This window comes from Tenrec ecaudatus, chromosome 5, assembly GCF_050624435.1.
Source record: "Tenrec ecaudatus isolate mTenEca1 chromosome 5, mTenEca1.hap1, whole genome shotgun sequence".
In the NCBI taxonomy this organism is placed as follows: Eukaryota; Metazoa; Chordata; class Mammalia; order Afrosoricida; family Tenrecidae; genus Tenrec; species Tenrec ecaudatus.
The window spans coordinates 61,813,727-61,832,500 of record NC_134534.1 but is presented as its reverse complement, the minus strand read 5'-3'; the positions used below and the strand labels follow the sequence as shown (position 1 = coordinate 61,832,500).

At 39.1% G+C, this 18,774-nt stretch overlaps 1 protein-coding gene across 6 annotated transcripts in view; it reads left to right on the top strand.

The window, feature by feature from the left end:
• ZFHX4 (zinc finger homeobox 4) overlaps positions 1 to 18,774 on the top strand; it is a 216,747-nt gene that overhangs the window by 27,079 nt on the left and 170,894 nt on the right. For 4 of the 6 annotated variants that reach the window (XM_075549549.1, XM_075549552.1, XM_075549547.1 and 1 more), the window contains exons 2-3: positions 1 to 142; positions 1,048 to 1,550. The exon at positions 1 to 142 is cut by the window's left edge and continues 2,527 nt beyond it. In XM_075549549.1, the coding sequence (XP_075405664.1) occupies positions 1 to 142; positions 1,048 to 1,550 (645 nt within the window). The remainder of the gene's footprint in view (positions 143 to 1,047; positions 1,551 to 18,774) is intronic. The other 2 variants (XM_075549551.1, XM_075549550.1) reach the window with 1 other exon arrangement.

The following is an 18,774-nucleotide window of genomic DNA, read 5'->3' as shown; positions in this document are numbered from 1 at the left end:
GAGGCCGAGCTCTATCAGTACTACCTAGCCCAGAACATAGGCCTGACGGGCATGAAGCTGGAAAACCCGGGGGACCCTCAGCTGATGATCAATCCCTTCCAGCTGGATCCTGCCACGGCGTCCGCTTTGGCGCCAGGACTTGGTTAGTATTTTCTGTTTTTCCGCGCCGCTGCTGTTAGTTCCCAATCAAGTTTGGCTTTGGCGTGGTGCACCCAGACAGAGTGCCGAGCCAAGTCCCGACAGATGGAGGGCAGGTTACGAGAAAGGACTTTCTCTTTCAGCTGGATAATCCAAGCATGTGTGGGTCCACTTGAAACCTAAAGGGGCTTCACGGAAGTGCGACTTCGGGGGTCCATGGCAGCAGAAGAGTAGTTAGCAAGCGTTGTCCTCAGGCCTTTGATTAACAGATGCTAATTGGCATTCATTGTCTGCAGCAGCCAGCCATACCTCCCTTCGGAGGCATGTAGTTTCTATCTGTGTGATGGGTCCTTCAAATATCCAACTTGAGACGCTTCGAAATGATCTGCCGTATATAAATATATAGAATTTCCTGTGCAAATAAACATATACATGTATGTGTTAATGCAGCTGTTTTCATGCCTGTGTTTGTACATCAGTAAACTAAAGGCAATGCTTTACCTGGTGCCAGGTGTTCGGCAGTGGAATGCAGACACGTGTACAGTGTTAGCCCATCTCTTCAAGCCGTAAGACAAACTACGCAATAACAGTTAGTGCTCCTGTAAGTTTACCGAGGCTTAAAGTGCAAGCACACGATGGTTTTGGTGTGGTATTGATCAACTTCCTTGCCCTCGAAAATACAAATTTCAGAATGACATCATGCCCAGTAGGAGTAATTAAAGCTATCTGATGAGGGAATTTAGAAGTTGAAAGGGATGATTGTAATTGATCCTGATTCAATCCTATTACAGCTTTTTATAGTTTAAGCTCTAGAGAAAGCACATTCCTTGTCAAGACTTTATTTTACAGATTCCTTTGTGTGTACTGTTTTCTAGTCTCTATTTTTCTTTTTAATTTTTTTCCCTGTAGTAAATAATGAGCTGCCGCCTGAAATCCGGCTTGCCAGTGGTCAGCTAATGGGTGATGACCTGTCCCTCCTTACTGCAGGAGAGCTGTCACCTTATATCAGTGACCCAGCGCTGAAGCTATTCCAGTGTGCTGTTTGCAACAAATTCACCTCTGACAGCCTGGAGGCCCTAAGTGTGCATGTGAGCAGTGAACGCTCCCTCCCCGAAGAGGAATGGAGAGCTGTAATTGGAGATATCTACCAGTGCAAGCTCTGTAACTACAACACGCAGCTCAAAGCGAACTTCCAGCTCCACTGCAAGACCGATAAACATATGCAGAAATATCAACTGGTGGCTCACATTAAAGAAGGGGGCAAAAGCAATGAGTGGAGGCTGAAGTGCATCGCCATTGGCAACCCTGTTCACCTAAAATGTACCGCCTGTGACTACTACACCAACAGTGTGGATAAATTACGCTTGCATACCACCAATCACAGGCATGAGGCGGCCCTGAAGCTCTACAAGGTAAGCGGTGACATCTATATCCATTGACACGGAGTAGAGAAGGGGTTAACTGTTTCAGAGCTCGGGGCACAGATCTGCAAGTTAAGAGGGTGGGGGTGGGGTGGGGGGAGAAAGGAAAAATACGGACACTGAAGAATTTATTTAAATGGCATGTGCCTCAGTTACACCTGTCACTGGCGTCTATTACTTCGCCGGTTTTCTGCAATTAAGAAAACAGCAACAGAACTTCTTGGGGGGTGAATTCCTGTATAACATTATAGTTGGTAGACCCCTCTTATTTCTTGGATTTTTATAGACAGCTCACCTCTTGGCTAAGTGTCAACAGCTGCAGGGAGCAGAGGGCAAACAGTGCTAGGTCTCGTGAATGATTAGCCTTTATTTGTGGCAGAGACAATAACAACACGGGGACTTCTTCTTCGGTGTGTTCCCAGTAGTCACATCAAGTCAGCACACTCTCCTAGGCCATTAGTAGAAAATCTTTCAAAGTAAAATCTGTGGGGATTTTTTGCATGCCTTTTTTATCTAGCATCTTTTCCCTAAAAGTGAGTATGTAGGTATTGGTATTTTCATAAAATTATATACATTTGGTCTTTCTTACAAAATATACCGGTGAATTGGATGTGTGCAAGGGATAAGCACTTTTATTACTTTACTTGTCTTGCCTATTTTCTAAACTCCAATTACTGGGTAATTTACTTTCTACCACTCGTTTACTGGATTGGCTTGATTGTTTTGGTTCATGTAGAAATGTAACACATTCATTTCTTTGGTGATTATCTTGGTAACTTAGTTAAAAAGTTCTTTTGTCTAGAGAATATTAAAATTGAGAAAATATTGCAAATCATTAGTCATTGTAACAAGCTCTAAAAATGATTACAAAATCCATTTTGCAAGTGTTATCTATTGATTTATACTAGAAATCAGTGAAAACTATACTATCAGGAGTCAACCCATGATTATCCTATGGTTTGTCTAAAGCTGTTTGAAATGTTAAGCACACGATGGAAAAAGAATAGATTATGGCTATCTAGATTGGGTGGAGGAATTATTTGTTTGAGTTGATCTGTTTCCATTTGCTTGGGCTGTTTCTTAAAGTTTTAAGTGTAGATTGATGCACTGGGCATAATCGCCTGAAGACTCTCAGTGTGAGAATTTGTAAAATAGTCCTACTGATATTGGCACTCTATGGATCAATAATGAAAGCATTAGATTTGGGTTACACAGTTTGAGGGGAATACAGTTCCTAATGCAAGATGGAAGGCCTTGAAGGTGATGGTATTGACAATATAGTATAAAAGATTAATTGTATTATAATTCATAGGTTTTGCAGCCACAGTTGACAAGAGTTCAATTGTCTACTTTTTTTCCTGTTGATACCTGACCTATCCAAACTTCTAAAATACCTAGGAGAAAGAAAGAAAGAAAGAAAGAAAGAAAGAAAGAAAAAGGGCAAACATTAAGTTTATATAAGTAATAGATCTGGACCCTGGAAGTGATATAGAATATTCATGAACTATGCTTATATTCACACAGTTCCGTTAACACTTCAAATTAACATGATGTGAATAGAAGAGATGCATGCACAATTTTTCTATTTTATTAAGCTCATGTAGACACCTTAAGAACGGTAGTGTTCTTGTTTACTTTCCCAGGAAAGGCTATTTAATTTAATTGCTTGATTATTTAAATGTGCATGTGTGTGTGCAAAATGTATCTGTTTATTGTATTCTATGTATTGACCACTTAGTCCTGAGCAGAGCAATTTGCTCGGTGGTATAGTTCCTCTGAAAAGTTATTTTACAGCAAGATTAGATACTCTCTTTGAATGTATAACAATCAATTGATATTAAAAGTTTCATCATTATAAGGAATATTTAAAGCAGAGAGAGCTTTAAATTCCAGAGTCAGAGGGCATCTATGCTCCCTGCCCACCCCCCAACACACACACACACACACACACACACACATACCTGTTTATTTACTTAGAATTCACATGCTCAGTCATCCTTGTAGCGCAGCATTTAAATACTATCCCAAACAAACACAATCATTCTTTGGACAAATTTACCTTAAATGAAAACAACATCAAAAGGATCGCTGATAGGTCGGTTACAACCTGGTATGACCATTTGACCATATCCGCAAGGCACGTTTGCTGCGTCCTAGCAGTAACTCGACAAACCCTGCAGAGGAGCAGCATTCGAAGGTGTCACTTCTAAACTGATTTACAGAAGCAGTGAGAGTCAGATCGAGAGGATGTTAACGGCAGTAATGAGGACATTAGCAAGGTTGGTTGCCTTGTGTTGGTAAAATAAAATTGGTTCATAAGTAACATTAATTGCATTTAAATGAGAAGCTAACAAATTGGCTTGTGCCTGGAAAAATGATGGTATGTAATATGGCTAAAATATTAAAATTAGACGTAAAATAGTTTCTGAGTTAATGACTAGACAGTAATCTGCTGTAGAAAGTTCATTTTCATGAAGAGTTTAATTTACATCATTTTGCATCATGAATTATTTAGACTTTAAAGGAAGCTGACAAGTAGAGGCTACAAGACAAATACGGAACTGCAAGAAAGCAGTTTTTCTCCTTATTGACAGCATATTGAGGTGTAGCACTCTAACTGTGGCAATGTGTGGATATGATTTGGGTAGACCACTTTACCACTTGCATTGTCAAACTGAAGCTGTATTACCTAAAAGAAGTGTGGGCCCTTATTCTAGTTCAAGGAGGTTGAAGGTGAAAGGTTAAGGGTTAGCTTAAAAACATCATCTGCCTAGCTGCTTAACTTTAAACTGATCAGTTTAATGAAAATCTGTTTTACAGATGTTATTTTAATGTATTTGGCAGGATTTAGGCAGCTTTAACATTAGATGTATGCTAGTAAAAATTATTTCTTTATTTGACCAGAACAACACCTCTCCTTTTATGTTTAAGGTAAGAAGGCTTGTGGGTTATGGCATTTTGGCAAGGGACCCAGAGGCAGAATGTGTTGATGATCTTTCCATATGGACACGAAAAAGAATACCTTTGTGTCTATTGCTAGCGATGACTGCAAAAACAAACAAAGCTGTATTCATTTTTGGCAGTGTTATATTCCTTGGTCTTTTTTTCTCTTCGAGGAATTTTGTTGTGTTAAGAAAATGTTACTCATTTCTTAAAGTGAAATCCTCTGAAACTCCAAAGTGCCAAGCACTATTAAACGTTGATTTTTTTTCCTCCCGATATTGCAATGAGGAAGCAACATTGGTCTAGGAAATTAAAACAATAAAACGAGACTGCAGATTGCCCTTAATCTTCTCTTGTAATGTGTGAGTGTGTATTTAAAGTGAGCTTAATACATATTACATGCACAGCTAGCTGCACTCAGCCCTTTTTAAGGCTAAACAGGGTTCTTTAAGTCACCAGATTGTTAGATTCTATTTTTTTCTTGCAGATTCCATGCCTTTGCACCCACTACACATTTTAGGAACTGGTGCTCACATAATGGGTCCTCGATACATATGTGAAGGATGAATGATGGACTAATGAGTTAATAAGGGAATGAATGAAGGAAAAAAAGAAGGCATTTTATTTAGGCCTGTCCAGTTATTTTTTTCCTTTTTTTAAGCAAAGCTACCGAAAAGAAAATATAGTGAAAGCCTCTTCATACTGTAAATTTATACTGAGGAAGAAGGGATAGAATGTGGGTTAGTTTATGGTTTAGATTTATAGTTGAATTTAGTCTTGGCTCAATATGACCAAGACTTTTCTCGTCAGCTGATTGGTCCAAGCATTATCCTATGAAGGACACTGCAGATACTCTCCAGCACCTCTTAGAATACTGTATGTATTGTTAAGAGAGGCATTCACAGATTTGCTAGTTCAAAGTTAAAATATTAATTATACTAGCTTTCTTCTTCCTGCATCTGCAAGTAGTGAAGCAGGATAGTCTGACTGAATTCCATAATGCTGTTTTCATATTTGGATTTCAAATTGGCTGCGAACAGTGAATGAATCGCTTGTCTCCATGGTGAGCAAAGGAACACATGTGGGACTTAGTCCTAGATAACTTTTAGTATAACGTTCCCCCAAGGAATAGTTTTGGGATTTTCTCATTATCCGTGTTATGGATGAAAGAATCAGGGTTAAGAACTAAAATCAAGGTGTAGGGGAAGCTTTCAAAGGAGAACACAAGGAGATACATTGGAGAAAAATCAGGAGAGAAGAAATGAAATAATTAGCTTAGCCTCGTCTTTTTTTTTGTTTTGTTTTTAATTAGTAGGAAATAAGAACCTGATCAATTTGGAATTCATAACAGATCACAAATATTTTCTTTTCAATAGGTCTGAGTCCAACTTGCAATTTAAAGCCGACCATAGCAGATAGGTACCACTTCAATTACTGAACTGCCATTGTCCCTGTGTGCTGGGAAAAGAGGTCAGGAGATTGTGTGGTATAAATTTGCATAAAGTCATTGTGCAAAAGGAAATTGGAATATGTGTGAGCTTATAAGAAACCAAGACAGGTTTTTCTTAATCTTATTCTAGTCGTTTGTTTAGATAAAGAAAGCTGTTTTCAGAGATAAACAAATGTTATTCTTTTCTGTTGCTAAATAGTAACGTAAATATGGAGATTTTTACACTTTCTGTATTAGTTTCAGATTTGTGTTCATTTCAAGGTTGAAATACAGTGTGAAATTTAATTCCAGTTGCAGAATGGGTTTTAAAAAAGTCATCACCGCTCAAATTATTTGATTTTATTCTCATACAAAAAGATAAGGCAGATGTTGATGAAAACATTTTCTATAGTAAAAAATATATGCATGCATAATACTTATCACTAATAAACAGTTCAAATAGAGACAAGTTGATTAACAGCAACTAATGAATCACTGGTGTTTCACATCTAATACCTCAGCCTTATGGACTTCGTCCATTTCTGTTTTTAAGCCCAGCCTTTACTAAGCCTTGACAACTCCAGCATCAGTATGGAATGTCTGACTGCATTCTGGTGGAATAAGTGAGATGTGACTTTATGAGTTAGAGCCTTCCTTCCAGTCCTCTGAGAGAGGATGACTCAAGGTTATCTACCTATCTGTTTACCGACCTACCTCTCTAGCTAGCCAGCCAGCCAGCCACGAATCCATCCATCCATCCAAATAAAACACTAGAAATAAGGAATTATGTAAGACATTAGCAACTTATTGTAGCCATGCCCAAAGAAAAAGAAAACCAAATCCAGAAAAAAATTAAAGTAAAATGTATCCTTTGAACCCTTCAATTTCATTTTCTACATGTCTTCCCTAAGCCAAGGTTACCATCTCACTACACATCAGGCACACACTGCTGTCAGGATATTCTCTCTCTCTCTCTCTCTCTCTCTCTCTCTCTCTCTCTCTCTCTCTCTCTCTCTCTCTGTCTGTCTCTCTCTCTCTGTGTGTGTCTCACGTGCGCACTATTTTGTGTCACCTAAAACTTCTCTTCATGGCAATACTCCATATTGTAAAACGACCTCTCCGAAAACTTAAAGGAAAGAAGCCTTTTTTTTTTCCCCTAAAAGGAGTGTAGTCTATCCAAAGGTATACATGGATTCTGCACCTTCCCTAGGGTGAATGTATTTATCTGTTTTTAAAGAAACAGAAGTAGCTGGATACATTTCTAATGTCTGTGGGCAGAGAGAGTAGGAGAGTTGGGCACAGGCTGCTCTCAGTAAGGCAGGGAGTTAGACAAGGAGAGCTCCCAGTCCTCCTCCCTAAGGACTCCCTCATCTGCCTGCTTCTAAACACACACACACACACACACACACACACACACACACAACCACAGTCACCAATTTGGCACTACCAGTAGTTTGTGATTTCCATTACACATTTTGTGTAATTTGTACTCGTTCTCTTTCATGAAGTACATACATGGTTTAACCAAAAGTAGTAAATTGCTCATGTGTCAGCCACCCCGCGGGCATTTCGGCAATGCAGACCAAGGTGTTATCTGATCATTAATGCACTCTCCATGCATGCTCCTAGGGTTGCTATTTAATTGTCCCTGTCAGTGGAGCTTGTTTGAAATTGCTGAAATGCTCAAATAGGTGCTGGGGTGACACACTAACGCCGCCAGAGTCATCTGTTCACCAGGCCTCCTGCTGCTGAAAGGGCCTTGGCCCAGGGTGGAGTGGGGAGGAGCGGGGATGTGCACAATGACCGCGGTTCTGCTTCCAGAACATCTGGCCTGCCTGAGGTCTACTGGAAACGCTTTACCAAGTTTGCTTCGAGTCTAAGCCTCTGCTCGGGCTGAGCTCAATTAGACGTGGAGATTTGTTCATTATTCCAATCATTTAAGCCTGGAAAAGTTCTTTTGCTTGAATTATCAGTTTATTTTGGAAGACCTTAGAGCGATATGATTTTTCAATTAGTGAAGTAATGGTACCAGGCACAGAGACCTATAACACACAAGGAAATGTCTTGACAGAATCAGAAGCTAGAGGAGAGGGATGATTGGGATGGGCCTTTGGTACAAAGCTTTGTTTGCAGAATGCTCAGATGATATCACAGTTTTACATACAATAAATTTAGTAACACGTATTGAGCACTCTTTGAACGGACTCTGCTTATGTATCCTTGACAAGATGGACTGACACAGTGGCTGCAATAATTGGCTCAAATGTAGGAACACTTGTGAGGACAACACAGGACCGGGCAGTATTTCATTCTGTTGCACATAGGGTCTCTGTAAGTTCAAATTGACTCAATGGCATCTAACAACAACAATTCCATCAGCCACTGTCCCAACTTAGCCCCATGAAAATAGCAGACGATACTTCATCTCTCTCGTTTACTATGTGAACAAAGCATTTACTAATGTAATACTTCCTAAGTCATGTCTGTCATCAAAGATAGGAGCTGGAGTTGATGATTAGATACCGGAAACATAAATAAAAGGAAACAGTGACTGCATATATGTAGTCATCAAATGTTCCTATGCTCTTTTACAACAGTGCTTGTAAAGTAACGTCACTTTTATCTTGGCTTGCTCCTATTGCCTGGTTTCATAGAAAGACTGTGTCGATCAGTTTGAGGCAAGGGTTATGGTGGAGGTTGAAGGGAAGAAGGGGTTTTTCTATTAATTGAACCATTGTGTTAGCCTTCATATGAGGAAGATGCTGCTGCAGCATTACCTCGAAATGCAGAAGAAAACCACTTTAACAAAACATGTAAAATATATCAAATTACAATGTCAGCAACTCTCTCTATATAACCAGTGCAACGCAGGACGATCACTCAGTATGATTCTTGGAGAATCTCTGAAAAGTCAGTTATGACAGAATACTGTTTCAAGATAAATTATTGCAGTGACCATTTCTTCTCCATTACATATGACTCCGTTACAATTACATGTGTTATGCAATTTCATTCCACTCAGCTTTATAATACTTTCTTAATACTCTGTTTTTTCTCTCTTTAAGAAAAAAGTTTTATGGTCATTGATATAATTTTTAAAAACAGCAAAAACCCAACCCATTGACATCAATCAAGTGAATTCTGACCTATAGTGATCCTATATATAGGATTTCCTGGTCTGTGAATCTTTACGGAACAGAGTCTTATCTTTTTTCCTGAAATGCTGGGTTGGTTCGAACTGCTGCCTTTGCTGTTAGCAGTGCACCATGTAACCCACTGCAATACCTCGACTCTATTAATATAATTATCTATGTTAAGTATGCTTGCTTAAGTATAACATGCATTCAGACCCTATCCTTTTTATTCATCTTTTCCTGAAGCCTTCCTCTCACAGGAAATATCAGACAGCACGGGAGGCCTATTCCCTATATAAGGAAACGCCCATCTTGAGCCTGTTAAACATACAGCTGTAGTTAACAAATGACTCGGGGCTCCAGCTTTATGCAAATCTTCCTTGTTGTTTAAGAAATAGTGCTAGTATTATAAAGAATTCTTTCTCCAGTCTATCTGCTGATAAAATTTGTGAAATGCAGGGTCAAATGTGGAAAGAAATGAGCTATTATAACTTTATCGGCTAAGCCCAGCTTTGGAGGAAAGTGTTTGAAATGTTAAAATACTGATTTTCAGACTGTGGTTGCATGTACTGTGGCCAGAGGAGCCGGATTTATAGACAGAGTTGGCAGCTGACTCTTGATACAGGGTTTATAGGGTACTGGGAAGAATCCGACCAAAAAATGTTCCTTTTGCTGATAATAGGTACTTTCAACAGTGAAACAATATTGACCATTGCCTTAAAAAAAACAACAACCTTTTTTTCCTATAAACTTGGTCTTTTTATAACTTTATTTATTTTGGCTTATCAGCACAGAAATTTATTGTTGCATAGTTCTAGAGCATTGCTAAAGATTTTAACTAAAAAAAATGCCACTACCTTAAAACAATATATTTTATTGTGATGTCAGTGCAGGTTTATATAACAAATTAGTTGCCCATTTGAACTATCTGCACACTATTTGCTCAGTGACATTGAGGACATGTTTTCACCTTGTGCCAGATTCCTCATTCGTTCTGATTTGGTAGTTCCATTTCGGATTTGGTAGTTCCATTTCGATGAATCTAGTCTCCCTGCACCTTTGCCTTCTCGTATTAGCTTTACAGGAAATGTTGGCCATTGGGTCTCATATAGATGCTTTTGTAAGTACTACTCATAAGGAATCCTTAGGGTGCTCCTAATTGCAAGGTTGGTGGTTCAAACCCACGGGACTCTCCTGGGAGAAAGATGAGCGTGTCTGGTCTGGTAAAGATTTATAGTGAAAAACAACTTGAGGGTGATGAGTTTTGATTTGGGTAATACTCAGGGGTGTAATTCTTTATTTTATGGGACAATATGTTATTTAACTCAAAGATGACCCCAAGAGAGAGTTTCGATTCATAGTTTAAAGTTTGCTTAGGGAAAAAGTCTCAGTGAGTCCTCTAGTTTCAACAAGCCTAGATTAGTCAAGAATTTGAATTCGGTTCCATGGTTTGTTTTCTAATATTTTCATCAGGAACCAACTATTGTAGATGGATCAGAACAGAGGGCGGTGGTCTCTAGGCACATTCGGTTCTTCTGCTCTGTGGGTAGATGAACTCATGGCACCTGTGACCTCTTAGTCCTGTGCACTAGTTTGTTCTCTGAGTCTTTGATTGCCTTCCTTTTCTTTTGCTCCAGATAAGGAGAGTCCAAAAGTCATAACATAGGTGGCTGTTGACAAGCTAAGACCTCCCACTCCCCTCAGCAAATGAGAACATGAACTTTATTATTCCAGTTGAGGGAGTTGTTCCATGAGGACTATGGCCCTAAATGTTCAAACCGAGAAGTGCCAATCCCATGAAGTGCTAGGTTATGTCTAAGAAGTATCTCTGAATGTGCCTCCAACGTACTGTATTAGATATGTGAATATCAATGCATGTACACATATACACATGTATATAATTATATACATATCTGTGTGTACATATATAGATGTGTCTACATGTATGTATATGAAGAGGGACATCAAAAAGTTAGCAGAAAGGTCTCACTATCTTTTAATTCTGTTTTTGACAAATGCTTGAAGACCCCTTCATATTCATATATATAGATATATGTACGTATATGTATATACATGTAGTTGTCATTGTTAGGTACCATTGAGTTGATTATGACCCACGGAAACTGTTTGTACAACAGGATGAAACACTCCCCAGTCCTGTGCCACCATATATGTATATGACCACACATGTTTTTGTTGCTTTGTGTTGCAAAATTTCATATCACAGTGTTTACCAAAAGCATCCTTTTTTTCTTCTGTATGCCTGTGTGGCACCATTTACTTTGCTCAAGATGATCCGCCCCTTATTCTCACCAATGAACACAGGCTTTTGTATATCTTATTTTTGCCATTTTATTGTAGAGAAATCATACAATATTTATCCCTTTGTAATGTCCACCAGACTCATCCATGTTGTAAGATGTTTCAGAGACAGCATTGTTCTTGATCAGTGTGTAAATCCCACTGAGGTAGCTATAAAAAGTTTGTGGGAGAGTATAACTTTTAAAATTTCCATTTTCAAGAACTTTTGGAAGCCTCACCCATATATATTATAATTTGTTTAATATTTTATCTGTTGATGAGCACATCAGTTGTTTCTATCTGTATTTCTTCGATGAGGTCACTAAGTTATGTACGTAAGAGTAGAATGTCTGGATCTTGTACAAGGTAATGTCCTTCCAGTGTTTCTAGGAAGCACAATGGTACTTTCCGTAGAGGTGGGGCCAGTTTACTTTATCCCAGCAGCACTGTTTGAAGGGTTTCAATCCCCTCATCCTTGCCAGCACTTTTATCGGTATGAATTATTTTTCATCAGTGCCATTTTTGCAAGAGTCTGAGGATAATAGCATCTTACTGTATTTTTAATTTGTCCTTTTCCCTGGCTAGTGACTATGAGCATCTCTTCATGTGTTGGCTACTTGAACATCCTCTTTGGTGAAATCTACTCATATTCTTCATCCATTTTAAAACTTGATCGCTTGTCTTTTTGCTGTTGAGCTTATGTATTTTGGATACCATATTTCATATTTTTTGTTTTATATTGTATTGGATATGTCCTTATTGAAGATTCTATCCCCACCCCCTCCAGTGTTTAGGCTATCTTCTGCTCTTTTGATAAAGATTTTTGATGAGCATGGCATTGAATTTTTATGAGGCCCCAATTCCCTCCAAACTCACTGCCTTCAAGTTGAAACTCACTGCCTTCAAGTTGTTTCCGACTCATAGTGACCCTATAGGATAGAGTACAATCGTCCTTTTGGGTTTCCAAGTCTATATTTTATAGGATCGGTGAGCTTTATCTTTCTTCTATGGTGTTACTGGGGTTTGAACAGTTCACCTTGAAGTTAGTAGCTCAATGTGTAACCCACTATGCACAAAGTTTCCTTTGTTGTGTGAAAATGTTACTGGTGTTCGAATAGGGGATATGTATGGATAACAGTAATAATGTGAACTCTTTGTGTGCCTTATCTTTTAAAAACATTTTTGTGTGCCTTATCTTACATATTCCGTCTAACAATTCTTTGATTTAATTCCCTTTTTAATATATGAATGAACAGATTTAGAGAGACTTGCTCAAAGTCTCACAGACACTAGGGGCCTGTGCAGAGATTCAAACCCAGAACTCTTCTCAAACCATGTTCTAAACCGCATTATGAGGCTTTGCTGGGAACACTTGGGCTTTTGGGTAGGAAGAGCAAAGGATAGGAAAATAAAATAAAAAGGAAATTACAATTTTGTCTAGGTCCTAATCATTTTTGTTATGCTTTTTTTCCCTCCCAGTCAACAGGTTTCCTTAAATAATATTGGAGATATAAGGCAGTCTAAGAGTTGGCTACTTTACCTAGATCTGCACAGGTAGATGCCCTCATTTAGAACACAACTTCTACCCATTAGGCCATTTACCAGCTGGAAGTAGGAACTCTGGTTAAAATGAAAACCTGCACGATTCTTGTCACAATGGAATGTTTTCACTTTAAAACCTCCCCTTTACTGGCATTTTTGGGTGTTTGGGATATTAAATAGAAAAGACTAATAGAATATTTATCACTTCTAGTGCCTGAGCTCTCAGTGTTTGCAAGTTAAGCACCTTTGGAAGCTGCATTAATTCATTCAGGTCACCAGGGTACTTCAGCAGTAATGTACTAAATGGTACCCTGTTGACCTGAAAAAGGAATGTGCCTCCCTAAGCATTAACTTGCTACATGGGAACAACCGAAGCACAGTCTATTCTTCTATTCTGTCCATAACCTGCATCTCCTTCTCTTCCCCTTTTAGTAGCATCCTCATAACTACTGGGGTGGGAGAAGGGGAGTCCTATTCCCTTGCTACTTATTAGAAATGCAAAAAAAATAGTTTTATTAAGTTATTATTAACTTTTATCTTTTTCTTTGATCCATTCAAGCTATGAGGTTCCAGGAATTTTTTTTTCAAACATTGCTTTTGAACGCTTTTCCTTCCTGTTTATTCTCTCTCAAAATTTGCTAATGTCTCCAATATAGAGCTCCAAATCTTTACAACTCCTTTTATCAATGGAATGTAGTTATACTTCAGGAAATTTTGAATCTGGTTACACCAGCCTAGGCAAAGTTGTTGGTTACTGACCTTGCCTCCATTGGCCACATTCAGTGATGAAATGTCCTTTTCTTGACAAATAAGCATCGTTTTCACTTTAAGATAATAGAGCTGGCAACAGAGACAACTTTATGAGTTACTGTGTGTAAAGCATGTAAGGAAAAATTTGATATTTATTGTAGGTGCTATCTTTCAAACTTCTGAATAAGTCTAGCCATTTGAGAATAACACTAGAAGTCCCGAGGGCCTAAAGGCATTATTTGTTTGATTTGTGGGAAAACAGGTCGCAGGTCGAGTTGTCATCACCTGCGAAAGATGGTCTCTGAGGCTTCTCTTTTGAAGTCAAAGCACATGTGGATGGAGGACCTGCCTTCAAGTAGAGTGTGGTACCATCGGGCATAAGTGCTATGATTGCTACTCAGTAGCCACACCAAGTAAATAATTTTCTTTTTGTTTCTGTGTGAGAACAAAAAGCAATCTGTCTGACAGGGCCAGACCCATGCCATGTAGTGCATGGGGTAAGGTTTCCCTGCAACATTCTTCTAAGATAGCCTTGCAACTCTGGAATGGACAAGTGCGTTGTCATGATGGGAAAAGAAGAGAAAAAATAAAAGGCCTGGAGCAACTTTTCTGGGCTTTTCTCACGAATGCAATTTTCATAAAATTGATTTCTAATAAAGCCGTATGATCTCCCTGTGTCCTGTGAGCAACTCTATCAAGATTGCTCCTTTGGAATTCCCTAAGCAGTGGCCATAGCCTTCTGCACTGACCCCCGTGCCTGAAATTGAACTGGCACAGTAGATCCCCCTGAAGCCACTCTTTTGATTGGATCTGTTTTTAAAGGCGTCCCAAGGGTTGCGCATAAGGCATGCTCCGAGGAAGAAAGGAGGAACTTTCTATTCCCTTTCTTTCTGACGAGTTAGTCTTGAAAACGCAGAGGGGCAAGTCTACCCTGCCCTATAGGGTGTCCATGAGTTGGCATCACCTTGATGGCAGTGAGTTTAATGAGACTAAGAAAAGCATGCTGCTGAAAGGATGTGTCTCTGCTTGCTGTATGTTCATGAAGAGGAACTCTAGCAGCAATACTTGTTGACTCAGCCCTGTATTTCAGAAGGGAGAAAACGCTCTCCTATTTCCTGACACCACACTTCACTGTTTTAAACCAAAACCTCTCAATTATGTCTTTGGAGACATGTTTTGGTTAAAGCAAGTTTTGGCTTATTTTAAATTTCATTAGAAAATCCAATAATTAAGAAAAACAACAAAAATTAAAAAGACACATACTTTCGGATGGAATTACTCTACTAAGTTTTTCCATGATGACTATTCCCTGAGAAGCTATTTTCTAGTCTTATGACCAACTTCTTTGAAAATAGGTGCAAAGGGAATTCATTAATACCCCTCCCCCCTTTTTTGGACTCCTAATTCTCAAATAATGGAAAAACTAAGATATGTTTTCTGTAGAATTTTTTGAGTAATCTACTTAAACTTTGAGGTAAAAGACTAAATATATAGATGTTTCCTCCTAATTACCTGTTTTCTTGTTTTTCAACATTTATTTTCATTTATATTATTTCATTTCAAAATATGTTCTCAGAAATAATATTTGCTTATAGGTTTCTGTAGTAAGCAGTAGATCATTGTATCCCTTACTGAAGAATAGTAGACACTCTTACACTAATAATAGCCCAATTATTTAGTGGAAAATTTAATACAGATAAACAGCCTTGAATTATATGGGGGTTTTGTGCATGTGTATGTGTTTGTGATACCTAGATTAACCATTTAATTATTTTTCAAAGGAATTAGAACATGGAACTATCTCTATGACATGTGCTCGTTGATTGCAAAGACAAAGTGCCAGAACTCCAACTGTGCTACGTGGACCTAGCTAAAGAGAGAGACCTACTTACATTTCCTTGGTCAAAGCCATAGAAGTGATTGCCTCAGAGCCTGCATGGCCGTGTGTATATGTGAGAGGTTAAGATTGTGAGAATGGTATCTGTGAAGACGGAATCAAATGAAAATTGATAAAGCTTGTAGGCTAATCATTAATCTCCACTTATTTTGCTTTTAAGTGGATTGCAGAAATGCTTTCCTGCATGTTGGAAATGCTCTCAGTCCCTAGAGATAATAAACCTTTGAAGATGTTGTGCAAGATTCGCCAACAAGCCCTGAAATCTGTTCTGTGTGCAACACATGGCTAATCAAAGGTTGAGGGAACAGGATATGATTTGGAAAAGTGATAGGTTCCCCCAAACTAAATGGGCTCCTTGATTGTGGGAGCATATTAAGCCCTTTTTATTTTCCCTTTTAAAAAGTCAGATCCAGATCTCACTTGGGACCAGTACTCCCTCCAAAAAGGCTGTAGCATAAAATCTTTTAAAATTAAAAAAAAATTATTATTTTTAAGCAAAACCAAAGCCCAGTCCATACCCATTGCCGTTGAGTCTATTGCAACTCAGAGCAACCCAATAGGACAGTCTGCAAGGAGTGGAAGCTGACTGCATCCTCGTGCAGAGTGGCTGCTGGGTTCATGCCCCGAACCTACTGTTGAGCAGCTGAGCACATTCCCCACTTTCCCACCATGGCTACTCTTTTAAAGCAAAGATTTTCTCCATAGCAATGCCTACCTAATTAGTACCTTTTTTCTTTCATTTCTTCTTAAAAGTCACAAAGATACCAGGAGACATTTGGATTAAGAACTATTCTTGATAACCAAGTGTTTTCTGAAGTTGATCAGATATTGAGTATCTACAATGGGGACATGATAGAATAAGGCATTGATATCAACATATAAGCATATAATTATACAGGACAGTGTTACTAGCATTTTGAAGAGAGGAATTCTAAATTAGAAGAGAAAGGATCTAAAATGCCACATCATCGATTTTGACAGTTTAGTGAATGGTGAGACCACTCCGCTTCTTCTTTTTATCCTACTAGCTATATTGAGGTACAATTCACATACCACGTGACTCACCCATCTAATGCATACAATGTAATTGTTTTGAGCATATTCACAGAGTCTTACAGTGATCGTCCTAATCAATTCAAGTATATTTTTATTACCCCAAAAAGAAGTCCTGTGCGGTGTAGCTACCTCCTGTCTTCATATCACTGCAACTCACTCTGCCAAACTCACACTCTGGACAACCCTTAATCTACATTCTGCCTCTAGAGATTTGTGTGTTATGAACATTTTATCTAAATGGAGTCATAAGTGGAGTAGTTGGGTTTTTGTGACTGACCTCTTTCACTCAGCATGTTTTCAAGGTTCACCCATGTTGTAGACTGTACTGTCACCTCATTCATTTTCCATTGCCAAAATATGTGGTGTTGTATGGATACATCACTTTCTAGAACGTCTTCAAGTTGATTGATCGTTCTGTTGTTCCCACTTTTTGGCTATTCAGAACAAGGACGCTGTGAGCATCTGTTTGAAAGCTTTCGTGTGGATATCTGCTTTCCTTGATCCTGGTGTAAACCTCGGAGGGGAATGCTGGATTGCTGAGCTCATTGTGAAGATGGCACAGGACCTGGCATTCGTGTTTGTTGTGGTTGTTGTTGTACATGGGGTCGCTATGCTACCACACCACAACAAGCACAACAGCAATATTAGCTGGATTATCATTACTGCCCATTAGATCTTATCATGTACCACATCGGTGTCTTCCCTTTTGAAACGGAATTTCAAATATGCATCACGTTCTCAATGCCTCATTGTCCTTTTCTGTTCTACCTTGACCTACGAGTTCAGTGATGAAGTTGACTTTGTTATTGGTGAATGCCTCCTAATTTGCCATTTCTCATTCCCTCATCTTTCCTGAGATAAAATCTCTAAATTCCTCTGTCGTCACTCCCTTGTCTCTGTGTCAGCCTGGGTAGACTAGAGAAACAAATCCATGGACACACATATGTATATAAGAAAGAGATTTATATATAAGAGCAATTGAACATTGAGAAAACATCCCAGCCCAGTCCAGATCATGTTCCTAAGTTTGATATTAGCCCATATGTCCAATACCAATCTATAAAGTCCTCTTCAGACTCATGAAACACATGCAATGATGCTGAATGTAGAACATCACAGGCCAGTGGGTAGAACGCCTTTGGATCCAGTGTCATTGGAAACATCTCAGAGCTGGCAGGGGTCTCTGCATCAGGGTGGGTCCATGTGTCTTGTCAGCTGCTGTGTCTCCCAGGGTGTGAGCAGAGAGTCTCCCACGTCCAAGGAGGAAATACCAGATTTCCCAGAATTCTCAGGAGAAGGCCATGCCCACACAGAGGCCTCATTGACTATGATCTGATTGACAAGCTAGACTCCACTCCTTTTCCAAGATCTGCTCCTAAAACTGCACTTTGCCCTAGGCAAAACCTTCCCCTAGAAGTGTCCTTCTACTTGCTGTAACAAATTAACACAACATGGTGACTTAGAATCACGGACATTAATTCTTATACAGTTTGGGGACTATAAGCCCAAGGTTTTCTGAAATTTCTGTAAATAACGTGTTTTCACGCTTCCATCTTCCAGCTGCCTCCTGATCCCTTACTGTGTGGCAAACACCAGTCTGCCTCTGTCTCCACCTGTCCTCTTTCCTCTTTTGGATTTCTCTCTGTCTTCTCATGGCATTGGGATATTCTTGTCTCTTCTCCTCTTAGTTCTGAGGCTAGTGCATTCCAAGTCCAGGAAGTTGGTCAGTCCATATCCCCCCTCCCCCGACACCCCCACTTACCCCAAAGATTTTTAGAGCATTTCCTTCTTGTCTTTTTCTAGGATCTAGTGGTGTCTGTAATCATTGGTGTTCTGTGACTGGCAGCTAAATCACTCTATTCTCTTCTTTCAAGTTCTCTCTCTCTCTCTCTCTCTCTCTCTCTCTCTCTCTCTCTCTCTCTCTCTCTCTCTCACACACACACATACATTCAAAAAAAAAAAGAAGGGCACCAGCCATTTTGTATTAGTAGTACCCATCACACTCCAATGTGGTCTTAGGTTAACTAATTGCAACTGCAAAGGCCTATAACCCTATCTCAGTGCAGCATCTTTACTGTGATAAAGTGTCTTGTTTAATATTGTGGGTGCTGACACCAGACAGACTGGGTTCAGATCTCAACACAGTCACTGTTCTATCTATTT